This window comes from Carya illinoinensis, chromosome 1 (assembly GCF_018687715.1).
Source record: "Carya illinoinensis cultivar Pawnee chromosome 1, C.illinoinensisPawnee_v1, whole genome shotgun sequence".
Classification (NCBI taxonomy): Eukaryota; Viridiplantae; Streptophyta; class Magnoliopsida; order Fagales; family Juglandaceae; genus Carya; species Carya illinoinensis.
In genome coordinates this window covers 33952369-33977004 of record NC_056752.1, presented here as the reverse complement: position 1 = coordinate 33977004, position 24636 = coordinate 33952369, and the positions used below count along the sequence as shown (strand labels likewise).

At 35.1% G+C, this 24636-nt stretch overlaps 2 protein-coding genes across 2 annotated transcripts; both read left to right on the top strand.

Moving 5' to 3' along the window:
- Positions 1-271: 271 nt before the first annotated feature.
- Positions 272-998, top strand: LOC122291698 (NAC domain-containing protein 83-like). Its single transcript, XM_043099627.1, has 2 exons — positions 272-553; positions 759-998. The coding sequence occupies exons 1-2, from the start codon at positions 272-274 to the stop codon at positions 996-998; spliced, it is 522 nt and encodes a 173-aa protein (XP_042955561.1).
- Positions 999-7610: 6612 nt separating this feature from the next.
- LOC122291639 (NAC domain-containing protein 96-like) lies at positions 7611-8678 on the top strand. Its single transcript, XM_043099497.1, has 3 exons — positions 7611-7782; positions 7912-8210; positions 8433-8678. Exons 1-3 carry the CDS (start codon positions 7611-7613, stop codon positions 8676-8678), a joined length of 717 nt encoding a protein of 238 aa, XP_042955431.1.
- Positions 8679-24636: the final 15958 nt, after the last annotated feature.

The following is a 24636-nucleotide window of genomic DNA, read 5'->3' as shown; positions in this document are numbered from 1 at the left end:
TCCCAAAGACGAAATGTTGCTGTGCTTTTATCTGTGGCGGAAAATACAGGGGCTGGATCTACCGAATGGTCCCATCGTTGAAGCCGACGTCTACGCTCATGAACCATGGTTTCTTCACCGTAGGTTCTTCTTCCTGTACCTTTCGTTTCTTCTCATGATAATCTTTTTGCGGTCGTTTTTAATTCTAATCTTCTACGTACGTACAATACTGATGATTCTGATCTTGCTGGTTTGAAACTTGGTGCATGTTGATGGTAATGATCCCGCGAACATGGCCATGAACAATGACCGATATTTTTTTGTAAAGAGAGAGCCAGTATCTAGAAACGGTAATGGGAAGAGAATCAAAACGGATCTGGAAGGGGATTCTGATGGAGGTTGGTGGAAGGCCAACACCGGAGACATGGAAATTAAAGACTCAGAGGGCCACCTCGTGGGTTACACGAAGTCGCTCACCTTCTTTAAATACAAAAACAAAGAGATCACAATCCGAAAAGAAGCAACCAAAACCGACTGGATTATGCATGAATACTGGCTAGCTTCCGATTCTCAAGTTAGCTGCATGCACGTGTTCATATATAAATTACCTCATCATCATGAGCATTAATTATATACAGTGTAATTAGCTCCATGATCAATTAACTAATTGTTACTTTCTATTTAATCGATCATTGACGTTGTTTTATGCAACTACGTACAGTTTCAAAGCTGGACTTTATGCCGAATAAGGTACCGTACGTGGTCATGATCATGTGCAGCACGGTCCGAGGACTGACCCATCAACATCGGAACAAGCATTTTTGGATACGAGGATCACAGATATTAATCCGTCGTCGGATCAATTACAAGCATCATCGGGTACAGGCCGGAGTGGTACTTCTGATCCATCATGGGAACTAGTTTCTCGGCCAGAAGCACACGATGATGAAATCGATGCCATTCTTAATCTGCCCCCAGAGAAATTTCAAGCATTCTTGGAGAGTGTTTTAGTACTTTGAGACAAGTCCATGCATTCTTGGCGACTTAATTTACCAGATCAGGCAGATCGAAAGTGTAGAAACACATTATGACTTTTATGATTATTAATTAATGTACGTATTTGATAGAAACTCTAAGAAGTCGATCTTATCTAAAATTATGTATTTTCTGTTAAGATAACTAAATTTTTTGTATTTGATTATTTCTTGGTTTGTAGTAGTAGTTGAGAATCTCTGCTCTGTTCATTTTGATGAACCTAATTCTACAGGTTCTTTGTATATTTTACTTTTTTTGTAGAACCAATGGGTAATTTCATTTTTATTCCTAATTAATTTGGACATATGGAACTTTTTTTTTAATGTACAATAATTATTAATCCATTCCCTAAAATAGATTTTTGTTTGGATTCAGAAATAAGAAGATTTTAGATTAAAGATAAAAGTTAAATGAAATATTATGATGATTATTTTGAAATTTGAAACAGTTGAATTGAGATTTGAAAAAGTTAAATTGTTTATTTTACTATAAGAAATTACGACTTCTCCCGCATTTAAAATTGATGCAATAACCCCTCAAACTCGCAGTATTTGATCAGTCTCAACTATTTTAAGTTTGTTGCACGTAAGATGAAATTAAGTGTTCACTTTCTTTTTTCTTTTTTGCTACAAATGATAAAAAAAAACTATGGGAATAGTATTATCCATTTCTAGATAAATTGTTGAGAAATATTAATTGCAGTGCTAAATTTTGTCGTAATTTCTAAAAACATTGACGGAATAGACTCATGCTTTTTCCCAACGAATGTAGAACTATCTTTGCAAGAAAGTATTTGCAGTGGATTTTTATCGCCGCAAATATCTATAAAATCGCTGCAAATGATCTACAGCAACTATTGTTCTCTTGCTTGCAAATGAGGTGATAGCGACGCATAGGAATCGCTAGAATAGATCAACTGCATTGATTATTAACATCACTGTAATGACCTCAATATCCTATAAGTTTCGATCAATCATAAATTGCTGTAATTGATGTCTTCAATTTTGAACCTCAAAGCTTTCCAGCGAGTTTGAATTTCGCTACAAAGGACATTTTGGTACATTTTTTTCGAGAAATAATATTTGTAGTCATTGTTGTGCAAGCGCCGTGCAGTCTCTTTGAAAAAAGTGAATTAATCCGGAACCCACATGAAAAAAAATTAATTTTTTTAATCGTGGACCCCATTCTTTTTCAAAACGATTGCGCAGCGTTTGCACACTCTACGACTCTATATAGCATCACTCTTTTTTTCCTTCTCCCAAAGACGTCACATGTTTTGGTACGTTTTCACACTTCCATCTAGAGTATAATGTTTATCTTTTTAACACATAATTTATCTTATTTCATGTCAATCAATAAATAATTATTTAAATTACTTAGTGACTGACCTGAAATAATAAATAAATTCTATTTTACTAAAATAAACTGCATTTAATTAAGTCATGTAAAATAATATTGTTTCATCATTCATTGTGGAACACTTTTCAATCATAATATTATGTGTTAATTTCAAATCCTTTTTCACCTACATGAAACGACCACATAAACTAATTAACTTCTTTCATATCCATTGCTATATAACATTTATAGTATTTATCTAACACCTAATATTAAGTACTTAGAAGTAGGAAACATAAAGGAAAACCCTTGAACTTTCATTATATGCATCAATGAACATGTAGGATAAAATCTTTGAGCACCATTTTCATCTAATTTATTAAATCAAAGACATTCATTCATCCAAACTCATTTGGCAATTCACATTAATGTAGTTATGGGCTATACATTGGGGTTGACCAAATTTAAAAACAGAACCTATATTGAGAACACATTATGCTTCTAAACATTACATGAAAATGTGCACTTTGATTTAAATTGTTCAACTATCTTGCTCCTCTATATTTAAAAATTATATCTAGTTAGCTATAACAATATGCACCTAGGCATGAGGGTGGTTAGAATAGCTTCAAAACCGAGTGCATTAATGCCCTTATACTTTCATTAAAGCATATTTGACATTTCGATCTCTCCAACTCCAATCTGGCAGTGATACATAAAAAAAAAAAAAAAAAAAAAAAAAAAAAAAAAAAAAAAAAACAGTTAGGTATATAATGGAGTTACAATTGTGTGTTCCCATAAAAATAACACAGTGCAATGATCTTAACTTTCCACAAGCAGAAAAATTTGATCGCCACAAGGAGGTTGAGATCAAATTATACCCCATCCTTTTACTGTCATAATAATCAGAAATACTTTGGGATCTTAAGTAGATTAATATGATCCTTTTTTTTTTCAAAGCCATTAGAGCCGCAATAAGCATGGGTATAACAATTGTAATTATAAGAAAAGCTGTTACTTCTCCAAAAATAATGCAATCTTGAAAATCTGATTATTTATTTTCAAATTCTTGGTGTGTAATCTGTACAACTCATAGGTGTTAATGTATACTTATTAGGAAGTTATAGGATAGCCTTATTTTGGGTTTAACTCAAGCCTCTCAACTTGTATATATATATATACCTGCATTGTAAATAAAATTAGTGTGAGTCATTACATTCAAAACATTTCCTCTGCTTCTCTATATGGTATTAGACTGCCCTCTCTCCAACTAGTAAAATTCTTATCCTTTTCCTCCACCTTCCGCACATGGCAAACTCTACTCCCACTCCCGTGGCCATCAACGCCAATCAGTAGATTACGACTAGACTCACCCCAACAAATTATCCCTCTTGGCATGCGCAATTTAAGTCCCTTCTTCTTGGCTATAATCTATATGGCAATGTTGATGGAACAATCCCATGTCCACCACGACCCCTGATGCAGCAATCACTGCCGCATATAATCAGTGGTTTAGATAAGATAAACTAATCATGAATGCTATTCTCACTTCAGTGACAGATGTTGTGATACCCTTCATAGCAACCTCAAAGACATCCTCTCAAGCCTAGAGCAAACTGACCAAGCTATATGCCAGTCGATCCAAAACACGAGTCATGCAACTCAAGGAGGAACTCACTCTCATTTAGCGTGGTTCATGCAATGTTATAGAATTCCTACATTCTATCAAAACTATTGCAAATGAATTGGCTCTCATTAATGCCCCTCTCTCTATCGATGATATCACATTATATGTTCTCAATGGTATAGGCCATGAGTACAAAGAATTTGTAGCACCAATACATGCCTGAGAATCATCGTTATCCTTTGAAGAACTCCATGATCTTCTCATAGGACATGAGTCCTATCTCAAGAGGCTTGACAGCAACAATTAATCCATGGTGATTACTGCTAAAAACACTCAATGTAAGGATTTCAGATCCTCAAGAAAATAGCAGTCATTCTCCTCTTCAAACTAGAAAAATGATCCCAACTCAAAGCCCTGCAACTCTAAATAACAAAGATACACACCAAAGTGCCAATACTGTGAGCAACTTGGCCATGTTGCAAAATACTGTCCATAGCCTCATAAAGTCTCGGCTAATTGCACAACTACAAATGCTAGTCCAAATCAGAGGTGGCTAATCGACTCTGCAACCTCTCATAACATCACCTCTCAAGTTTCCAATTTGCAGTTGCACTTGGAGTATGATGGAACATAGGAGGTGCATATTGAAGATGGTTCTGGTTTGAAAATCACTCGTTCAAGTTCTCTCACTTTGCCATTTCTCAAACAAAATTTTCAAGTTCAAGACACACTTTGTGTTCCGAGTATTAACAAAAATCTAATCTCAGTTCATAATTTTACAAAACACAATAATGTGTTTCTTGAGTTTCATCCGACTGTTTTTTTTTTGGTCAAGGACCAGAGGACGAAGGAGACTCTTCTTAAAGGCAAGTGTGAAAATGGCATCTACCCCAAACCACAAACTAGTGCTTTCAAACCAATTGCTATGGTCCATGAATCCACCTCAATAAATGGTTGGCACCAACCTCTTGGCCATCCCTCCTCCAACGTAGTTACAAGACTAATCAAGTCTTTTTCACTTCCTGTAGACAGAAATTCTTCTACTTCTCATGCTTGTATTTCCTATTGAATGAATAAATCTCATATATTACCTTTTCATAAACATGGACTCACAAGCTCATCGCCTTTTGATTTAATATAAACGGATGTTTGGGGTCCATCCCCACAGACAAGCATACAAGGTCACAAATACTATGTGATCCTCATTGATCACTTCACCAAATATGCTTGGTTTTTCTCCCTAAAAAATAAATTTGATGTCAGAATCATTTTCCAACAATTTCATAAAATGATTGAAACTTGATTCAGTACAAAAATTAAGAGCTTATACTCTGATAATGGAGGAGAATTCATTGCCCTTTAACCCTTTCTCACACTTCACTGCAACAGCAATTACACCACAACCCCACACACTCCACAACAAAATGGAGTTTTAGAGCGTTGCCATAGACACATCGTAGAAACAGGAAAAACACTCTTTATTCAAGCAATTTTGGTCCTATGCATTTGCTACTGCAACATATCTAATAAATAGGCTGCAATCTCCTGTTCTTGACCACAAGTCCACTGTTCAAAGCCTATTTAATGAAGCACCAAATTATCTTAAACGTAGATTCTTTGGTTGCTTTTGTTTCCCTTCGCTTAATTCTTACAACAACAACAAGCTCAACCAAAGTCTGTACCCTGTGTGTTTTTAGGCTACTCAACAACCTACTTTTGCTATCACGTACCTACTCAATGCCTGTATGTGTCTTGGCATGTCACATTTAATGAGACCATATATCTTGAAACTCATACACAACCAGCTTAAGAGCCCAAAGCACCCAAGACACCTCCCTGCTTCTCTGGAACTCTGCTACAAATTCCACCTATAGACAACCAGCTTCCACCTGCTCCAAGCATCACGCAAGCACCTTAGCTATTTGTTTTGCATTACTCTTGAAATCTTGTATAAGAATAAGGTATTTTCTGGCATGATTGGTGCACACATGAGCTATTTTGATATTTTATTTCTGAACTGTGCAAAAGAGAGCAAATATGAAATTTTGTACATAAATCATATTTTTGTGATTTCATTTTGTTATGTTCTGAAAATGTTTTGTACTTTGATATGATATGATGTGATTTCTAAAAACCTCTGGCATGATATTCTGTTTCTATTTCTGTTATGTTCTGACCTTACCATGCGTGTAAAATTGTGGCCTCTGTTCGGATTGGTACCAACTTTTCTGTTTCCAGTACACCCACTTTGGAAGCAAAGTGGTTTTCTACATGTTCTTTCCTGTGTGCATACTCGAAACTCCAAGAATAATAAGAAAAAGATTCACATTCTATTTCTGCTCGGTTAGCCGTCGGGGTTTGCACAACCCTACCACGAGGTTTAAACATGGAATTTTGTTCTGATGTAATGTTTCAGTTATGTTGTGCCAAAGGAACTCTAAATAAGAATATTTTTCTAAAACTTTCGCTCTAATATTTTTGATAACATGTTCTGATTCTGCATTTTGAAAATAAAACCATTTTGTTTTGCATTTTGAACTCTGTAAATGCTCATGTTTGTGCACTAGTATATGTTCTCTACTTCTTGAGTTGTTGATAACTCACCACTTATCTGAAAATATTTTTCACATAGTTTTGATAGTTTAGCTAAAGAACAAGAGTATGAAGCTTTAGCAAGGTGTGATGATTGTAGTGGTGTAAGTGCCCGAGGGTATAAATGCTTATTTGAGAGTTGTAGTTAGTAAATTGATTTATTTTTGGATATGTTGATTTGATGAGTTAAGGATATTTTCGAGTCTTTGGGAGTTTTTAATTTATGTTATTGATCATTTCTTTATTGTCCCTATGAAGGAACATGAATATTTGGTTTGAATGAATAAATTAATAAGAGCTAACCCTCCAGGCCTCTGGGAACAGGGTGTTACAAGGCAGGTGCCCGGTATGAGTACCTCATCCCAATGACTAATAAATGTCGTATAATAAATTTAAAAAAGTGTTTGTAAAAAAATTAAGGAAATGCAAGTAATATATTTTTTCCTAACTTATATCTAGGGACAACATGATATACTGATCAGTATATCGATAATCTTGATATAAATTTGTCAAATGAAAATATAATTAATATAAACTTAAATTGATTTGTTTTTGTTTGTAGATAAAGTCGTAAGATGTAATATAAGTAATAAAAAGATACCATGGTTTATTAAAAATATAAGACTAATCTAATTTTCTTCATTTAAAGGGGAATTTTATGGACAAAACACAGAAATAGCAGAGTCCAATACATATTCCCAAAAGCCTATCCCTTCTTGATCTCTTTAGGAAACAAATTATCTTCTCTGTATGTGACATTTGACCTTTGAAAACTAAGATCATTTAAAATTTTAAACCACATAAACTCTTCCACAGCTTCTCGCATTCTTTGGATTTGGCTATAAGATCTTAAATTTGATCCAAACACATCCAAACTTTATCCGTTCGTTGCTCTCAATTATAGAGTCCTACACTACTTCTTCTACCAGTAGTGGGATTCCCATACAATCCAGATAGAACAAATTCCTCTCCAGATTCCATATAATTAACAGTAAGAGATCAAAATTTTTTGTAGTGGAGAGAACTGCGATAGGTGGAGATGTCGAAACGTTGGTGTGCATCTTTCCCCATTGGGTTCAGATTCGATCCCGACGACGAAGTGTTGGTGTCTTTTTATCTATGGCGGAAAGTACATGAGGGGCTGGATCTACCGAATGGTCCCATCGTTGAAGCCGACGTCTACGCTCATGAACCATGGTTTCTTCAGTACCGTAAGCTCTTCTTCCAGTACCTTTCGTTTCTTCTCATGATAATCTTTTTGCGGTCGTTTTTAATTCTAATCTTCTACGTAAGTACAGTACTGATGATTCTCTCGCTGGTTTGAAACTTGGTGCATGTAGATGGTAATGATCCTGCGTACTTGGCCGTTAACAATGACCGATATTTTTTTGTGAAGAGAGAGCCAGTATCTAGAAACGGTAATGGGAAGAGAATCAAAAGGGATCTGGAAGGGGATTCTGATGGAGGTTGGTGGAAGGCCAACACCGGAGACATGGAAATTAAAGACTCGGAGGGCCATCTCGTGGGTTACATGAAGTCGCTCACCTTCTTTAAATACAAAAACAAAGAACGAATCCGGAAAGAAGCAACCAAAACCGACTGGATTATGCACGAATACAGGCTAGCTTCCGATTCTCAAGTAAGCTGCATGCATGTGTTCATATATAAATTACCTCATCATCATGAGTATTAATTATATAGTGTGTAATTCCGCTTGCAATGCTTTTATTGCCATTATATGTATATTAATTAATTGTTACTTTCTATTTAATCGATCATTGATGTTGTTTTATGCAACTACGTAAAGTTTCAAAGCTGGACTTTATGCCGAATAAGGTACCGTGGTCATGATCATGTGCAGCATGGTCCGAGGACTGACCCATCAACATCGGAACAAGCATTTTTGGATACGAGGATCACAGATATTAATCCGTCGTCGGATCAATTACAAGCATCATCGGGTACGGGCCGGAGTGGTACTTTTGATCCATCATGGGAACCAGTTTCTCGGCCAGAAGCACGCAATGACGATGAAATCGATGCCATTCTTAATCTCCCCCCAGATAAATTTCAAGCATTCTTGGAGAGTGTTTTAGCGCTAATTTGAGACAAGACCATGCATTCTTGGCGACTTAATTTACCATATCAGGCAGATCGAAAGTGTAGAATTAAACACATTATGACTTTTATGATTATTAATTAATGTATGTATTTGATAGAAACTCTAAGGCCTCCCATCTTTAAGATGTTAGGTCTGGTTGTTTTTCTTGTCTTATAGGGTTGTCGTTGTTTTATTTATGGTTCTTTTGGTTCTTTCTTGGGTTTTATTTTTTGTTTCCACGGTATTCCTCCGCCAAAAGTGAGGGTTTTTAATAAATATGGGAGGGGGTCACTCTTGGACATGTGACCTTCCGCTCTTCTTAAAATTAAAAAAAAAATTATAAAAATCTCTGGTTTATAGTAGTAGTTGAGAATCTCTGGTCTGTTCATTTTGATGAACCTAATTCTACAGGTTCTTTGTATATTTTACTTTTTGTGTATAATTAACCAACGGGTAATTGCATTTTTATTCCTATTTAATTTGGACATATAGAACTTTTTTTTAATGTACAATAATTATTATTCCATTCCCCAATAAAGATTTTGGTTTGGATTCAGAAATGAGATGACTTTAGATTAAAGATAAAATAAATTAAATATTATTATGATTATTTTGAAATTTAAAAAAGTTAATTGAGATTTAAAAGCTGAATTGTTTATTATATTTTGTGTGAAAATTTAAGAAAATTATAATGATAAAATAAGACGAGAAATCAGGGCTTTTCTAGTGCCTAAAATCATTGCAATAACCCCTCAAACTCGCAGTATTTGATCAGTCTTAGAGATTTTAAGTTCGTTGCACGTAGAGGAAATTAAGTGTTCACTTCCAATCAATTTCAACAATTTTCAAAAATCACTACTAATATTATTATTCCCAACGTTTTTTTTTATGATTTTTTTATGCAAATGATAAAAAAAACGTTGGGGATGGTGTTATCCGTTTTTGGATAAATCATTGAAAAAGATTAATTACAGCGCTAAATTTCGTCGTAATTGGTAAAAAAAAAATTGAGGGAATAGACTCATGTTGTTTCCCAATGAATGTAGAACTTTCGTTGCAAGAAAGTATTTGCAACGGATTTTTTTCACCACAAATATCCATAAAATCACTACAAATGATCTAAGGCAATGATTGTTCTCTTGCTCGTAGATGAGTTGCTAGCAGCGCATAGGAATCGCTGGAATAGATCAATTGCATCAATCATTGACATTGTTGCAATGACCTCAATATCATGTAAGTTGTTTCCGTTGATCATAAATCGCTGCAATTGTTGTCTTCGAATTAGAACGTCAAAGCTTTCTAGCGAGTTTGAATTTTGCTTCAAAGGAAATTTTGGTACTTTTTTTTTCCTTCGCCCGAAGACGTTATATTTTTTGGTAGATTTTCACACTTCCTTCTAGAATATAATGTTTATCTTATTAACACGTAATTTATCTTATTTCAGGTCAATCACTAAATAATTGTTTTTTGGTATATTTTAAATTATTTAGTGACGGGCCTAAAGTAATAAATAAATTCTATTTTACTAAAATAAACTGAACTTAATTAAGTCATGTAAAATAATATTGTTTCATCATTTATTGTGGAACACTTTTCAATCATAATATTTTGTATTAATTTCCAATCATTTTTCACCTACATGAAACGACCACATAAACTAATTAACTACTTTCATATCCATTGCTATATATCACTTATAGTGTTTATAAAACACCAAATTTTAAGTACATAGAAATAGGAAACATAAAGGTAAACCCCTGAACATTCATTATATGCACTGGTGAACGTGTAAAATAAAATCTTTGAGCACCATTTTCATCTAATTTAATAAATCAAAGACATTCAATCATCCAAACTCATTTGGGAATTCACATTAATGTAGTTATGGGCTATATATTGTGGGGGACCAAATTTAAAAATAGCACCTATATTGAGAACACATTATGCTTCTAAACATTATTTGAAAATGTGAACTTTGCTTTAAATTGTTCAACTTTCACGCTTCTCTATATTTAAAATTTATATCTAGTTAGTTATAACAATATGCACTTGGGCATGAGGGGTAGGTAGAACAGCTTCAAAACCGACTGCATCAATGCCCTTATACTTTCATTAAAGCATATTTGATATTTCGATCTCTTCAACTCCAATCTTGCAGTGATACATAAAAAAAAATAAATAAAAAAAAATAAAACAATTAGGTAAAAAATGGAGTTACTACTGTGTATTCCCATAAAAATAAACAGTGCAACAATCTTAACTTTCCACAAGTAGACAAATTTGATCATCATATGGAGGCTAAGATCAAATTATACCCCACCCTTTACTGTCATAATAATTAGAAATACTTTGGGATCTTAAGTAGATTAATATGATCCCTTTTTTTTAGAGCAGTAAAAAGGGTGGGGTATAACAATTGTAATTCCATTAGGATTGGATGAATTCTAACAATTGTAGTATCCATCGGGTTTGTACATTGATATAAATTTAAACAGACCAAGTCTGAGGTTAACAAGGGACTTTTTTTAATCGTCAATAAATTGAGAACTAAAATAGGAAAACATGTACAAAATATTATGCTAAAGTATTATGTAAGATATAACCTCAGGGCAAAATCAGCCATTTACCAAACAGAAAATTCTAGAGTTATCCAAAAAAACAAACAAATGAACTCTCTGAACCATGTTTGGATGCGCAGAAAGCGTCGCCCTTGTGCAAGGCCACGAAGATTAGAGGCGTAAATTGAAATCGCAGTTCTTATTCAACTCATTAGAAGAAAGTTGATTCCTCGATGGCATGGTCATGTACTTAAACTGTTTCTAGTTCTAAAATATGTTAGGTATTAATATGCTTTTTATGCATAAGTGAAAACCAAATTAGAAGGCATGGTTGGTGTATCACTAGGCCAGTGGGGGAACCCGTAGGAAGGGGGGACGACCTGCCGATAAAGACATGAGCATAGGATTTCATAGAGAGCACCTTTGGGCTCCTCTAAAATACCTTCGACTTTGAGTATGATGAATGAGTGCAAAGATCTTTATAGCAGTCCCTGTCCAATCAAGTCAGAGACTCAAGGAAATTTTTCTAATCATTTTTTTAGAAAAGTGAGGCACTTTTCCCGGCATACGAAATGAAATCGTGTTTTTCTTTCTTCTATCGTACCTATCAAAGAACATGATACTTCGCTAAAGTAGCATCCCATAAGTGTCGGCAACGGGCCATTCAAGAGGAAATCGATGCTTCTCTGAGTTCCAATTTCATTTTTTGATGGCAGAAGTCAATTTTAGGGAGGAATCGAATCTCATTGCTGGTCCTATGAATCATGAGGCCAACAAATACCATCAGTGATTTGGTGATCATCAAATCTATGACCATTACTGAGGACAACCCAGAAGTTCAAAACCATCATCAAATTCAGCTTAAAATGGGTATCACATATTACCCGATTAACAAGCGAATGGATTTCGGTTAATACTCGCTTTCGTTTTCATCTAAACGAGTCGGGTTTTTGGTTCTGGTTGGGTCAGGTTGGAAACTCAGCTGGGTGGGGCTGACAGGTTTTTGTACAACCCTAATTGCCAGGTCAAGGTCATGTAAATTGAAGAAGAGAAAAATCAGTCTTTGTCCCCAAGATCAAATGAAATCACTAGCTGGAGTAGCTATATTTGCATGCAGACACTCGAACACAAAATACTATAGATGATAACCAAAATATTACAATTGTAGTTGAAGACTTACATGACTTGAAGGTTTATGTTTTCCACTAAGAAGATCAAGAAAACATCACGTCAAAGCCATAGATTACACTTTCAGGTGTAACTCTTCCTACAGAAAAATTTAGGTGTATTAATTATTATTACCAAAAGACAACTTTAGAGCAGACAAGGTTCATGACATCAAAAAGTATATGATAACAAAGAACTTCAACAATTTATTTATTTTTACAAGATAACAAACTTGCATGTAATTAACACCTGTACTCCATCGATCTTTCTTGTTCAATGACTCTTGTATATATAATGTAGTACAACACGTTTTTTCATGTAAGCCTTTTCCCTAATTATTCAACATCCAGCCAGTAGGCCAAATCTTGTTCATAGGCTACAAGAACTAGAATTGGCCGAGACATCAGCATAGAAATTTTTTTTTAGAGAAATGTCTATTGTTTGTTGAATAGAAACAGTTTAAGTAGGCAATATCCTCTTGCATGACTTTTTTTTTTTTCCTACTTGGAAGAAATCAACAATGTCGAAAAATATTATAATGAAGAACATCACTAGCAAGATCCACTTCTTTGTCAATTTTTTGCTAATAGCTAATCCTAATAGCTTAAAGATGAATGAAGAATTAATACATAGCATAAGCTTAGGTAATGATCATAAATTAAAAAAAAAAAAAAAAAAAAAACAAATCCAGGGGTCCCATCAAAACTGAACTCAGTATGCATAATTTGTTAGATACTCGACTAGAATACTTAAATAAATGGCATACGCCACAAAATGGAATAAGTATAAAATAAAAAAGAAACAAACATTAAAGGACCCTTTGTTCAGGTGTTGGAGGAGGAGGACTAAAATCACAATTTCTAAATGCCAAACTTGGAATAAATAAGAATTCATGAACTTTATGTCTACATCAATTACCTCAAAAGGGTCCCTCCGTCACTTATAATAAGAAGGCGCTCGTTGAACACCAACTTCTTTACCTCAACCTTTAAATTTTTCTAAGTATACACACATTAGCATATGTTTAGGAAACAAACAATGGTAAGGACAAAAAAGAAAAAAAGAAAAGAAAAAACAGACCAATTTAACATGCCACGATATAGAGGCAGTGCAGAACTTCAGAGTTAAGGTGAGATAATGGTTGTAGGTTAAGACCAAGAATTTATATGATGAACTAAAGTTGTTATGTCTGAAGTTTTAGCTATAAGAAAGTTGCACCAAACATGCTTTAGTTGAAGGTGATGCTTTAGTGTATTAGCAAATATATGTTTGGTGCTTTAGTTGAAGGTGATGCTTTAGTGTATTAGCAAATATATGTATATGTGTATGCAAGAGAGTGGTCTACTGCAAATAGATAGGTACATATATAATTCACTTTACTGTGGTAGAGCTTGCATAGAAGGACAAGTATTTATAGCTTTTGTCACATTTTGAAATACCAAAGGACCCCAAAACCATGCCTTGAAACTGATACAATACCTCTTTAAAGAATAATATCAAACAATGGGGTCTCTCCAACCCGGAAAAAGCTGGCAATATAAAATATCTGAGCAGAAAAAAATGAATAACAAAAATAAATTTCCTCCCCTCTGGCTTGTTGTTTCCTCTGATTGCATGTCTCGTAAATCATGTTTAGGTGCTAGGTTGCCCTATTTGATTCACCAAAGGTGGCTGATTTCGAGGGGAAGAAAATTTAAAAGCAACAAACAATGCCTTAATTGTCGATGCAAATACTAATTATGTCTTCCTAGTTGGAATAATCATCAATGAATTTCTTATGATTTCCTCAGAGGGGGAAAAGAGAACCAAAAAACAAATCAACCAAAACCACCAAGAGGAGATAAGCAGATGACAAATAGTCAGACCAACAATATTAATAGCAATGAGTATACCTCAGACTTGCACTCCCATTGTAGGTAAAGAAGATGCAAAATCCACATTATTGCTAGATCAAAAGCTTGAATCTCTGTCAATACTCCCTACATAAACATTGCAATTTTACCATTGCTAATTGCAATGTTTATGCACTTTGATAGTGTGAGAGACACCGCCAAAACTAATTGGCATGTATCCAAAATCTTTTCTTTCAAAATTTTGCCACATTTTAACATGATGGGGCATATGAGGAATACTTTGTGGAACAGCTAATAGCAAAAGCCAGAACTCAATTAACTTTGGTAACAGACCATAAAATAAATTCCAGAACTAAAATATGTGTTTCGGTTTTAGGTTGCTATAAATAAGATAATACTTCATGGATCACCAAGTTCCAACATCAAATTCCCCTACAATTTCAACAAAATTTGCCCCATACTCATTGCACTGGTCCTATTTATAAAAAGCAAAAATTTCCAATCACCAAGATAATAAGAAAATATCACATGATAAATCACACATATTAATAGCACAATCACAATCTCAAAATTAAGGAGAAAAAATAAATAAAAACAATCAAACTTAAGAGCAAATGGGCTTAGCGTAGAGGTTCACACCCAAGTATTTTCATCAAGAAATCAGGAAATTATAGTTGAATCCACTTCTAACCATGTCAAATAAACCCATATAATGTGTATCCAATACTGATTCTCCAACTATCTCGTACAAAATCCTATGTACTTGGCTCAATCTATAGCACTGATAAAGCTCTCCAAAACATCTCAACCAGCTTAGCTGCTGAAGAATTAGAAAGTAATGACATAATAATACTCAAATCATGAACCCTCTGCTTACAGACATGCTATGTGATGCAAGCAGAATTACTATTGGATAGCATGCTTACACACAAGCTATTTGACATAAGAAGTACTATTGAAAAATAATGCAAAGAGAATTATAATCCTACTAATCGAAAACATCATCCCTAATAAAATTACAGGAATCAAAATTACCTCATTTCCATTCTAATTACATGCAAAAGCAGTTTTTGCATCAATTCATTTAGAAGATATAATAGGTTTTTAAACCCTATTTACATCACTTTATTTTGGTATTTTTTGATGACATTGGCTATGTAAAGCCCAAGCTATAGCCCATATTAGAGGAAAGCCCAATAATATCCCTTGAAGTGGTGTCGTTTCAAGTAAGGCATAAAGCCTCATTTTCCTTCTCCGTCGGTTTTCTTTTTCTTCACTTTCTATTTCAGTTTCTTCAAGTTCCGTATATTTTTTTCTTCTCCTCATTTTTTTTCTCAACTGCAACTCCTTGTCCTCACTTTCAGACCTTTTCAATTCTCATTAGGCTCCTTCCTTCTCACGCCATTCTACCTTCCTTGTGTTTTTCTTGTTGCATTTTTGGAAGATTTTGCAAGCCAGTAATTTTTCTCTCTAGATCTCTCATCTCTCTCACTTTCTCTTTTTTTTTGGGGGGGGTATTTATTTATTTATTTTCTCTCTTTCTTCTTCTCACTGGTAGATTTCTTTCAATTTCAGATTTTCCTCTCCCTCTTTTGCATCGTTTTCTTTTCCACTCGGTTTCATATTGTCCTTGTAATTTTTCTGCAAAGTTATATTTTTTTTTTCTATTGCAACCCCTACTTCTACTTTGTTTTCCTTGGAGTTTTAGTGCTGCAATTCGAGTAGATTTTTCAACCGTGTTGCTAGTTTTTATCTGGGTATAAGCAGTAGAGAATATCGATGGGTGCGGAGTAGAATTTAGGAAGATATGGACATTTTATTTTGTGGAGTTGTGAATGGAGAAAAGGTTGATGTGGGTATTGCTTATTTGGTTGAGTTGGTGGTTGTTTGAGATTTGGGTTGAACATATATGACATGATATGTTAAGATACATTACGGTACGATATGTTAAGATAAGATGAGAATGATCAGTTATGTTATGCCAAAGTGTTTCTGAATATGAACAGTTGTTTTATTCCAAATATGAAAAGATTGAAATGTCGCTCTGTTTTTCCTAATAATATGTTTTAAGATCTGCATATGAAATGAAATGTTTCTATTTCCTGCATATGAAATTCTATGAAAATGCTCATGTTGTACACACTAGTATATATGCTTTGCTTACTGAATTGTTGATAACTCGCCCCCTTATCTCCAAATATTTTTCAAATAATATGGATGGTACAACTGAGGATCAAGAATAGAAATTTGTGAATGTGGATATGGAAGGTTCAGATAATGGGAATAGAGTGTTGAATTCTTTAGGGTGTTGTTAATAGAAGGACTTTCTATTATTCCTTAGATTTGTTATATATTGTTTCTGGACTTAGTAAGACTTACGAATTTTTTTCAATTACTTGGTTGGGACAAATGGGAAATTGTGGACCCTTTGATTTATGTTCTTCATGGAAATGACTATATGGACATCATTAAGTGTTAGTTGTGGAAAATATGATATTGTTTATGTTTTTTCAAAGTCTTTAAGGATTTTAGATTTGATGAGAGTCAAATTTATAAGTGACAGGTAGTAATTATCCGACTCCTATGGGACCAGGGCATTACAGTTGGTATCAAAGCCAGGTTAGAGGTTCTATATACTATAGTATGTGAGATTTTGGAACTTAGAAAAATTTTTGAAAATTATTTTCAGATTTGATGGTGGATTGGAGAGGACGATAAGAAATAATTTTTGTTGGTATTTTAGGATTTAAAATTTTCAGATGTTAAGAATGATTTTGAGGTGTAGAATATGTAGGTTTATGAGTTGGTTTCATGATAGTTGAGGTTTGTTTTGATTCTAGAAAATTTTATACAAAGAATTGATGGGGTTAAAGGTTTAGACTTTGGAGAGAGAGCTATACTAATGTTGCATGATCCTTTTGCTATTATTTTATTGGTACTAGTATAACTCTAAAGTATTATATGTATATATACATATGTTTACTTTATGGGTTCCACTATTTCTTTTCTTTATATTTTATGTTTAAACAAACTCTATATCTTTGAAACATTTATTAAAGGTTCAAGTTTTTAGGATGCCACCTCGTCGTCGGGAATGAAATATGTTGGATTTGAATGCAACCGATAATGAAAGGGAAGCAAACCTGAGTGCTTCTAAGGTACTTAGAGCAGTGGCACACCAATTAATTGATGATCTCATGCAGAATCCCCTGGGTCACCAATTCAATTTTAATGAAAGAAGTTGTACCATGGAACAATTCAACCGGTTACGCCCCTTTTTTTTTATGGGAGGGGTGAGCCAACTCTGGCGAAGGATTGGATTCAGGATATTAAGGAGATATTGCGAGTCCTGACCTGCACAGATGAACAGAAGGTGGCTTATACCACCTTTAACTTGACTGGAGAGGTGAAAGATCATGGATTTCTGAAAGAACCATTAGAGAAGCTAAACGGTCAGAAATAGTTAGTTGGACACATTTCAGGCAGGTTTTTCTGGACTGCTTCTTCTTGAGCTCAGTTAGAGATGACAAGGCTATGAAATTTGCCATGTTGGTCCAATGAGCTATGTCAGTTCATCAATATGCAGGTAGATTCACAGAGTTGGCACGTTTTGCTGCATATCTAATCCCAGATGAGGAGAAGAAGTGTCGTAAGTTTGAGTAGGGACTGAACGAAAATATTTATGAGCGACTGGTGGGTTTCCAAATCCAAAATTTTCCAGAGTTGGTGAATAAAGCTACAGTGTTCGAGTGAAGCCTTCAAAGAAGCACTACACTACATGAACAAAGGAAGAGGACTACTCCATCTAGGTACCATTTTGGCATGGACCAGGGATCATGAAAAAGGAGGAACGAAGGTAGTAGCTCAGGTAAGAGGCCAGTTTAAGGTAACCAACAGCCTTATCATTGTAAAACATGCGACTGAGTGCACGTTGGACAATGCAGGAAGGAGGCAGGCCTATGTTTCCATTGTGGCAAGTCGGGCCACTATCTTAGGGATTGCCCGTTACATTTGGATAGCAACAAAACCCCCTTACCACCACCACCACCCAGGTTGGAGAGACACTGCAAGGTAGTAATCAACGTCCTACTGCACCTACTTGAGTCTTTGCATTGAAGCCTGGAGAGGCGGAAGACATAAGTGATGTGATTACTGGTATGCCTTCTTTGATTTGCTTTAAGTTATTAATTTGTTGGCTGTCATTAAGACTTTGAATATTTTAGTTCATGGATAATGCTGAGCATGATCACAGGTACCGTTTCTTTATTTTCTAATAACGCTACTGTGTTATTTGATTCGGGAGCGACACATTCTTTTGTTTCCATGGCTTATTCTAAATTTTGCACTTTAGAAACTGAAAAGTTGAAGCACAAGTTAGTGGTTTCGACCCCAACAGGAAATTTGGTAGTCTGTGATAAGATTTTATCTGGGTGTCCTTTATCAATTGAAGGAAGACTAATGCCAACTAATTTAATTGTGTTTCACATGATTGGATTTGATGTGATTTTGGGTATGGACTAGCTGGCATCTTACCATGCTAGTCTTGATTGTTTTGAAAAAGAAGTGGTGTTTAGACCCCCAAAGAAAAGTGAATTTCAGTTTACAGGGTCGAAAGTGAGGTTGCATCCGCCCACCATATCTGTCATTTTGGTTGGAAAACTGATATGTGATGGTTGTCAGGGGTTTTTAGCCTGCGTGGTAGAAGCACCAAAAGAGGAGTTGGAGTTAGAACTTATACCTATTGTAAGTGATTATCCAGAGGTTTTCCCAAAAGATTTACCTAGACTACCGCCTGAACGAGAGGTAGAGTTTGCTATTGATTTAGTACCAGGCACAGCACCCCTATCAAAAGCACCTTACCAGATGGCACCATCTGAATTAGCAGAACCCAAGGAGCAATTACAAGATTTATTAGACAAGGGTTTTATCAGGCATAGTGTGTCACCCTGGAGAGCTCATGTTCTTTTTGTGAAGAAGAAGCACAGATCGATGAGAATGTGCATTGATTACAGGGAGCTTAATTGAGTGACCATAAAGAATAAGTACCCATTATCCCGTATAGATGATTACAGGGTGCTAAGGGGCCCAAGAGGTTGCTGGCGGGCAATGGTTCAAGTGACCAACGGTTGTGTGGATTTCTTGTGCCTTGAGGTGCTGACCATGAGGAGGGGAAGTAACTCTTCTTGGGCGGTGATGAGTGTGCGAAAGTGCACTCTAAATATCCTATTATTGGACTAAAAGGCTAAAATCTGAATAGAAATCATAGAAATTAATCTGTATTCTTAAATTGAATTTCTATTTACGTTGGGATACTCCTAAACAGTTTTTTTTATGTCTAATTTCAGAGTTTATATAAGAGCAAGTCAAGCACAGTCAAATTCAAAGGAGGAAATTCATGGGGTTTGAGAGAAATTTGAAAGAAAAGAAAAAGAAAAAAAAAATCACAAAATGAAACCACAAGAAGTCCAAGTCCAAAATTCGCTAGGAAACAGTCTGGATATACTTTAGTATTTTGACTATATCATTTTACTCATATATCATATTAATGCAATTCTTGATGCATTAGAAAGCTATTTTAAAGGGTTATAACTTTGTATCTAATAAGAATTTCCAAATTCGAACTCTTGAAGGATGTATGTGGCTGCCAAGATAAGTCCTAAAATTTAGGTGATTTTTTTATGCGGAAATTAAGAGGACATTAGGGTTTCTTTCCTACCCTATATAAGCATATCATTAGCACGAAATGGGGGAGGAAGAGGCATAAGAGGCATATCTGAAGAGAGAAAAAAATCACTTCCATGGCCACCGTTCGCTTCAATTTTCTCTGGAGATTTTTGTTGTCCATTATATTTATGGGTAACTAAATTCTCAAGTAGGGTTAGGGATGAACTTGCACATTAGATGGTATTTCTAATTTATTGTTAATTCATGTATTTGATTTTCAATTGTTAAAACTATTTTGTTTTATCATTCTCAATTTATCATTGATGTTTTCTTCTCCGAATAATCATAGAATTTATTCTGTTTATGGATTCAGTGATGCTTTTTCTATTGAATGCATAAATAGTTGCCCTTGAATAGATAGCCATCTTGTAAGAAAAATGGATGATGAGGACCCTTTGAACATTCTTCCCATACCCTTGCAGAGAAAGGATCTTCCTAGTATAGCCTCTTCACTATTTCAAAGCCCACAACATTTACTCACATAGTGGAAAGCAAGTAATGTCGACAACTTAAAGCATCAGCCACTTGGTTTTGAACACCCACTTTATGCTTGAGAAGAAATGAAAATGACTGGCAAAAGTCACTCCGTTTGGCCTCTCGGCTATTGAGCTTTTGTTGGTTATTTAAGTACTTCAAAGCTTCATGATCACAAAAGAGAATAAAGTCCTCAGGAAGAATGTGATACCTCATATTTTCTTTTGTTTTAATTAAATAATTATTTAAATTATTATTAGTATTATGGGCTCTCTTGTTTTAATGGTAATATAATAATTTTCGTTGTATTATTTTATAATTATTAGGTTGTAAAGTTTATTTTAACGTGCTTTTCTTAAAATAGAGTATTGTCTATTATTTAAATTGCTCTCTATTTTAAATTATTTTATTGTTGGGTTTATTGTTTTATTTTATTAATATTTAGTTATAGTGTTTTCTATTTATCTTTTATCTATTTTATTGTACCTTTTTATTTTGTTGGACCCTTCTTTTTTAGATTTGGCTTGTTTTTAGTGTGATTTATTCTCTTTTGGGCCCAACCCATTCAGATTTAAAGCTTAGCATGTTCGCTTGTGGCCCAACCCTCCCTTTCTCTCTAAACAGAATCGTATTGGTGTCGCCCTTAGGGCTTTCTTCTTCCTTTCTTCTTCTCTGCCTCAAGCCGCTGCTTCTCTTTGTCTTCTTCATTTCATTTTCCTCTTTTCTTCTGGAAAATCTGTATTGTGCCACAGCTCTTGGGTTCCTTTTCCATCTGGTATTGATTTATATTCTTTTTCTCTTGATTTCTGTTTCTCTGCTACAGATCGTGCATTTCCTTTCTTCTCTTTAGTTTTACTTTTTTCTTATGTTCTTGCTCATTTTTGTAGGTCTGTCTGTGAGCTTCCATGGTCGCCACTCCCTTTCTCGGTTATCCCTTGGTATTCTAAATCCAAGCTTGTGAAACTCCCTTTATATTTCCATTTTTTCTTCCCCAAATCTGTGAGGTCGTACCCTGTTCTAGCCCAAATCGTGAGCCCTTGTGCTGGTTTTACTTGATATTTTTCTCTTGCCGTGAATGCCATTTTCCAACCACCATCTTCTAGATTTCACCCCTTGTAAATCAGTCCATTTCTCCCTCAAATTACGCCTTGTATTTCCTTGATTTCGAGTTCCATTTTCAGTTTCAAACCATGCTTGTTGGTGATTTTATTTTGGGTTCGCTTTTGGCGTTAACCTGATGCTTACACGCTTGGATCTTCCAGAGTTTTCCTTTTCACCATTGTAAGTAATTTTCCTAAGAATTTATTGAGATTTAAATATATTTGTACACTAACTTATTTCTGCAGTCTGATTGGTTGAGATGGGCCTTAGGTCTAAGAAGTATGGATTTTTAGGATTGTAGTTGTTGTCGGATGTGGGCCTTGGGCCGGATTGGAGGATGGGTTTATTTGTGGAGTTGGATTATGATTGGTATATTTTATCGAATGTGTGATATGCCATGATATCAAATATATGGTTTGCATGCAGTTTCATGTGTCATATTTGAAAACTAGGTTTTCGTGTTAAGAAATGATTTTGGGAACATGCGTAATGAATGGATTGAAAAGAATGAAAGAAAGGAAAAAGAACTGTAGGGATGGTAGCAAGCAAGGATAGTGATAGAGTCCCGCTTGTGATTCCCACCTACTGTGCAAGCTGTAAGGATGGTAGTAAGTCCCGCATGTGATTCCCACCTATAGTACAAGCTGTAGGGATTATGGTAAACATGGATGATGGTAAGTCCCGCCTGTGATTCCCACCTACAGTGCAAGCAGTAGGGATTGTGGTAAGTAAGGATGGTGGCAAGTCCCACCTGTGATTCCTGCCTATAGTGATTGATAAATGGGTTTTTGGCGTGTGTTGGAAAACGTGTCATTTTCAAAAAAAATAATGGTTTTATTTTTGCATGTTTCATCATGTGGATGTATACACGTTGGTTGTGTTAATATGTTTTTATCTCTTAGATTGTTTGGTTGATTACTTACTAAGATTCATAATCTCACGTGGTATTCCTATCTTACGGTTCTGTTTTATGAAATCATAAATTTTGATGCAGATGATAATGTTGAACCTAAGGAATTGACCCTGCCGGAAGAGTGACTTGTGGTCGCTTGTTGGCTATGGGATCTGTTTCCCTTTTTGGCTATTTTATTTTGGCTTTGTATTTTATTTTGTTAGATAAATGTATAATCTCTTTGAGAATCTTTTACTATTGTGGTTCTATTTTAAAAAAAAAAATTATAGTACTTAGATGACTATTTTATTCTCCGCTGCGATTATTACTAGACACCTATGTGCATGTTCACACACTAAGCACTTGACAATTAGGGTGCATGGCCCATGTTGTCATCATCTCGGTGTCACGATTCTTGCCTTTTCACACGTGGGAGTCGGGGGCACCACAAAGAAGATAATGACTCCAATGGTGTAAAGAGCGAACAATGGCATAAAACTCTTTGTCATAAGTCGAACACTTCTTCCACAAATCACTCAACATTTCACTAAAGAAGGCTATAGGTTTACCTTCTTGGCTAAGAACAACACCAATACCCACATTTAAAGCATCACAATCAACCTAAAATATTTTATCAAAATTAGGTAAAGAGAGAATCAAAGCTTCAGTCACCATCATTTTCAAGATTTCAAGACTCTTCTTAGCTTCAGTTGTCCACTTAAAATTACCACCCTTCAAACATTCGGTGATAGGAGTAATGATAGTGCTAAATCCTTTGATGAACTGCTGATAGAAGGATGCAAGACCATGAAAATTTCAAATATCATGGAGTGACCTGGGTGTAGGCTAGCTTGTAATTGCTTTGATTATTCTAGGATTCGTCTTTATGCCCCTACTGGAAACAACATATCCCAAAAAGACGAGACTTTCAGTAAGGAAGTGACACTTCTTCAAATTGGCAAACAACTTTTGCTCCCTTAGAGTATTGAACACTTGTCGAAGATGCTTCAAGTGTTGTTCCTTATCCTTGTTGTACACCAAAATATCGTCAAAATAGACAATAATAAAATGCCTAATAAATAGTCTAAAAACATGATTCATAAGCCTCATAAAAGTGCTAGGAGCATTAGAAAGACCAAAAGGCATAACCATCCATTCATATAGGCCATCCCTTGTCTTAAAGGTCGTTTTCCACTTGTCTCTGGGCCTCATACGTATTTGATTATAACTACTTCACAAATCTATCTTTGAAAATATAGTAGCATCGTGAAGTTGATCAAGAAGACCATCAATTCAAGTAACTGGAAAGCTTTATTTAATAGTGATCTTGTTTACCACTCTACTGTCAACACACATACACCAAGTTCTATCTTTCTTAAGAACAAGAAGAGCTAGGACAGCACATGGACTTATACTCTCTTTCACCAAGCCCTTAGCCAAAAGCTCTTCTACTTGCCACTGCAACTCTTCATTCTCCTTAGGACTCATCCTATAAGCCGCCTTATTAGGAATGACAAAACCAGGTACAAGGTCAATGCAATGCTGTATATCTCTTAAGGGAGGGAGACCATGTGGAATCTCCTCAAGAACAATATCAAGAAACTCAACAATAAGTAGTTGTAAAATTGGAGGTGGCTCATTATTTTCTTCATTTTCTTCTAACACCACAAGAGCACAAGCTTCAGTAGCATGCTCTAACTCTTTCTTAAGCCTAGATATTGTGAGTAAATTAGTTCCCTCTCCTTTATCAGGTTTGTGAGTTTTCTCTAAGCGACAAGGACCTAAGACAACCTTCACTCCATCTTTTACAAAAACATAGGTGTTTTTAAAACCATTATGGATAGCTCTTCTATCATACTGCCAAGGTCTACTAAGTAGTAAATGACATGTATCCATAGGCACAACATCACATAGTATTTTATCTTGATAATTATTTCCGATACAAAATTGAACAAGACATCGCTTATTGACTTCTACGTCATTCTTTTTACAAAACCAAGTAAGCTTGTAAGGTTGAGGATGTAGCTCCGTCTTCAATTTCAATTTGTCCACCATATTTTCTAGCAGAACATTTTCACAACTTTCTCCATCAATGATAACATCACAGACCTTACCGTAAGAAGTACATCTTGTGTGAAAGATGTTGGTTCGAAGCCACTCATCTTCATCTTTACGATCCACACTTAAAACTTTGC

Excerpts from the sequence above, each read along its gene's own strand:
- LOC122291639 (XM_043099497.1), top strand. The coding sequence starts at position 7,611 with ATGTCGAAACGTTGGTGTGCATCTTTCCCCATTGGGTTCAGATTCGAT. Across the intron at positions 7,783-7,911 it reads ACCATGGTTTCTTCAGTACC|ATGGTAATGATCCTGCGTAC; the intron begins GTAAGCTCTTCT and ends TGGTGCATGTAG. Across the intron at positions 8,211-8,432 it reads GGCTAGCTTCCGATTCTCAA|CATGGTCCGAGGACTGACCC; the intron begins GTAAGCTGCATG and ends GATCATGTGCAG.
- LOC122291698 (XM_043099627.1), top strand. The coding sequence starts at position 272 with ATGGCCATGAACAATGACCGATATTTTTTTGTAAAGAGAGAGCCAGTA. Across the intron at positions 554-758 it reads GGCTAGCTTCCGATTCTCAA|CACGGTCCGAGGACTGACCC; the intron begins GTTAGCTGCATG and ends GATCATGTGCAG.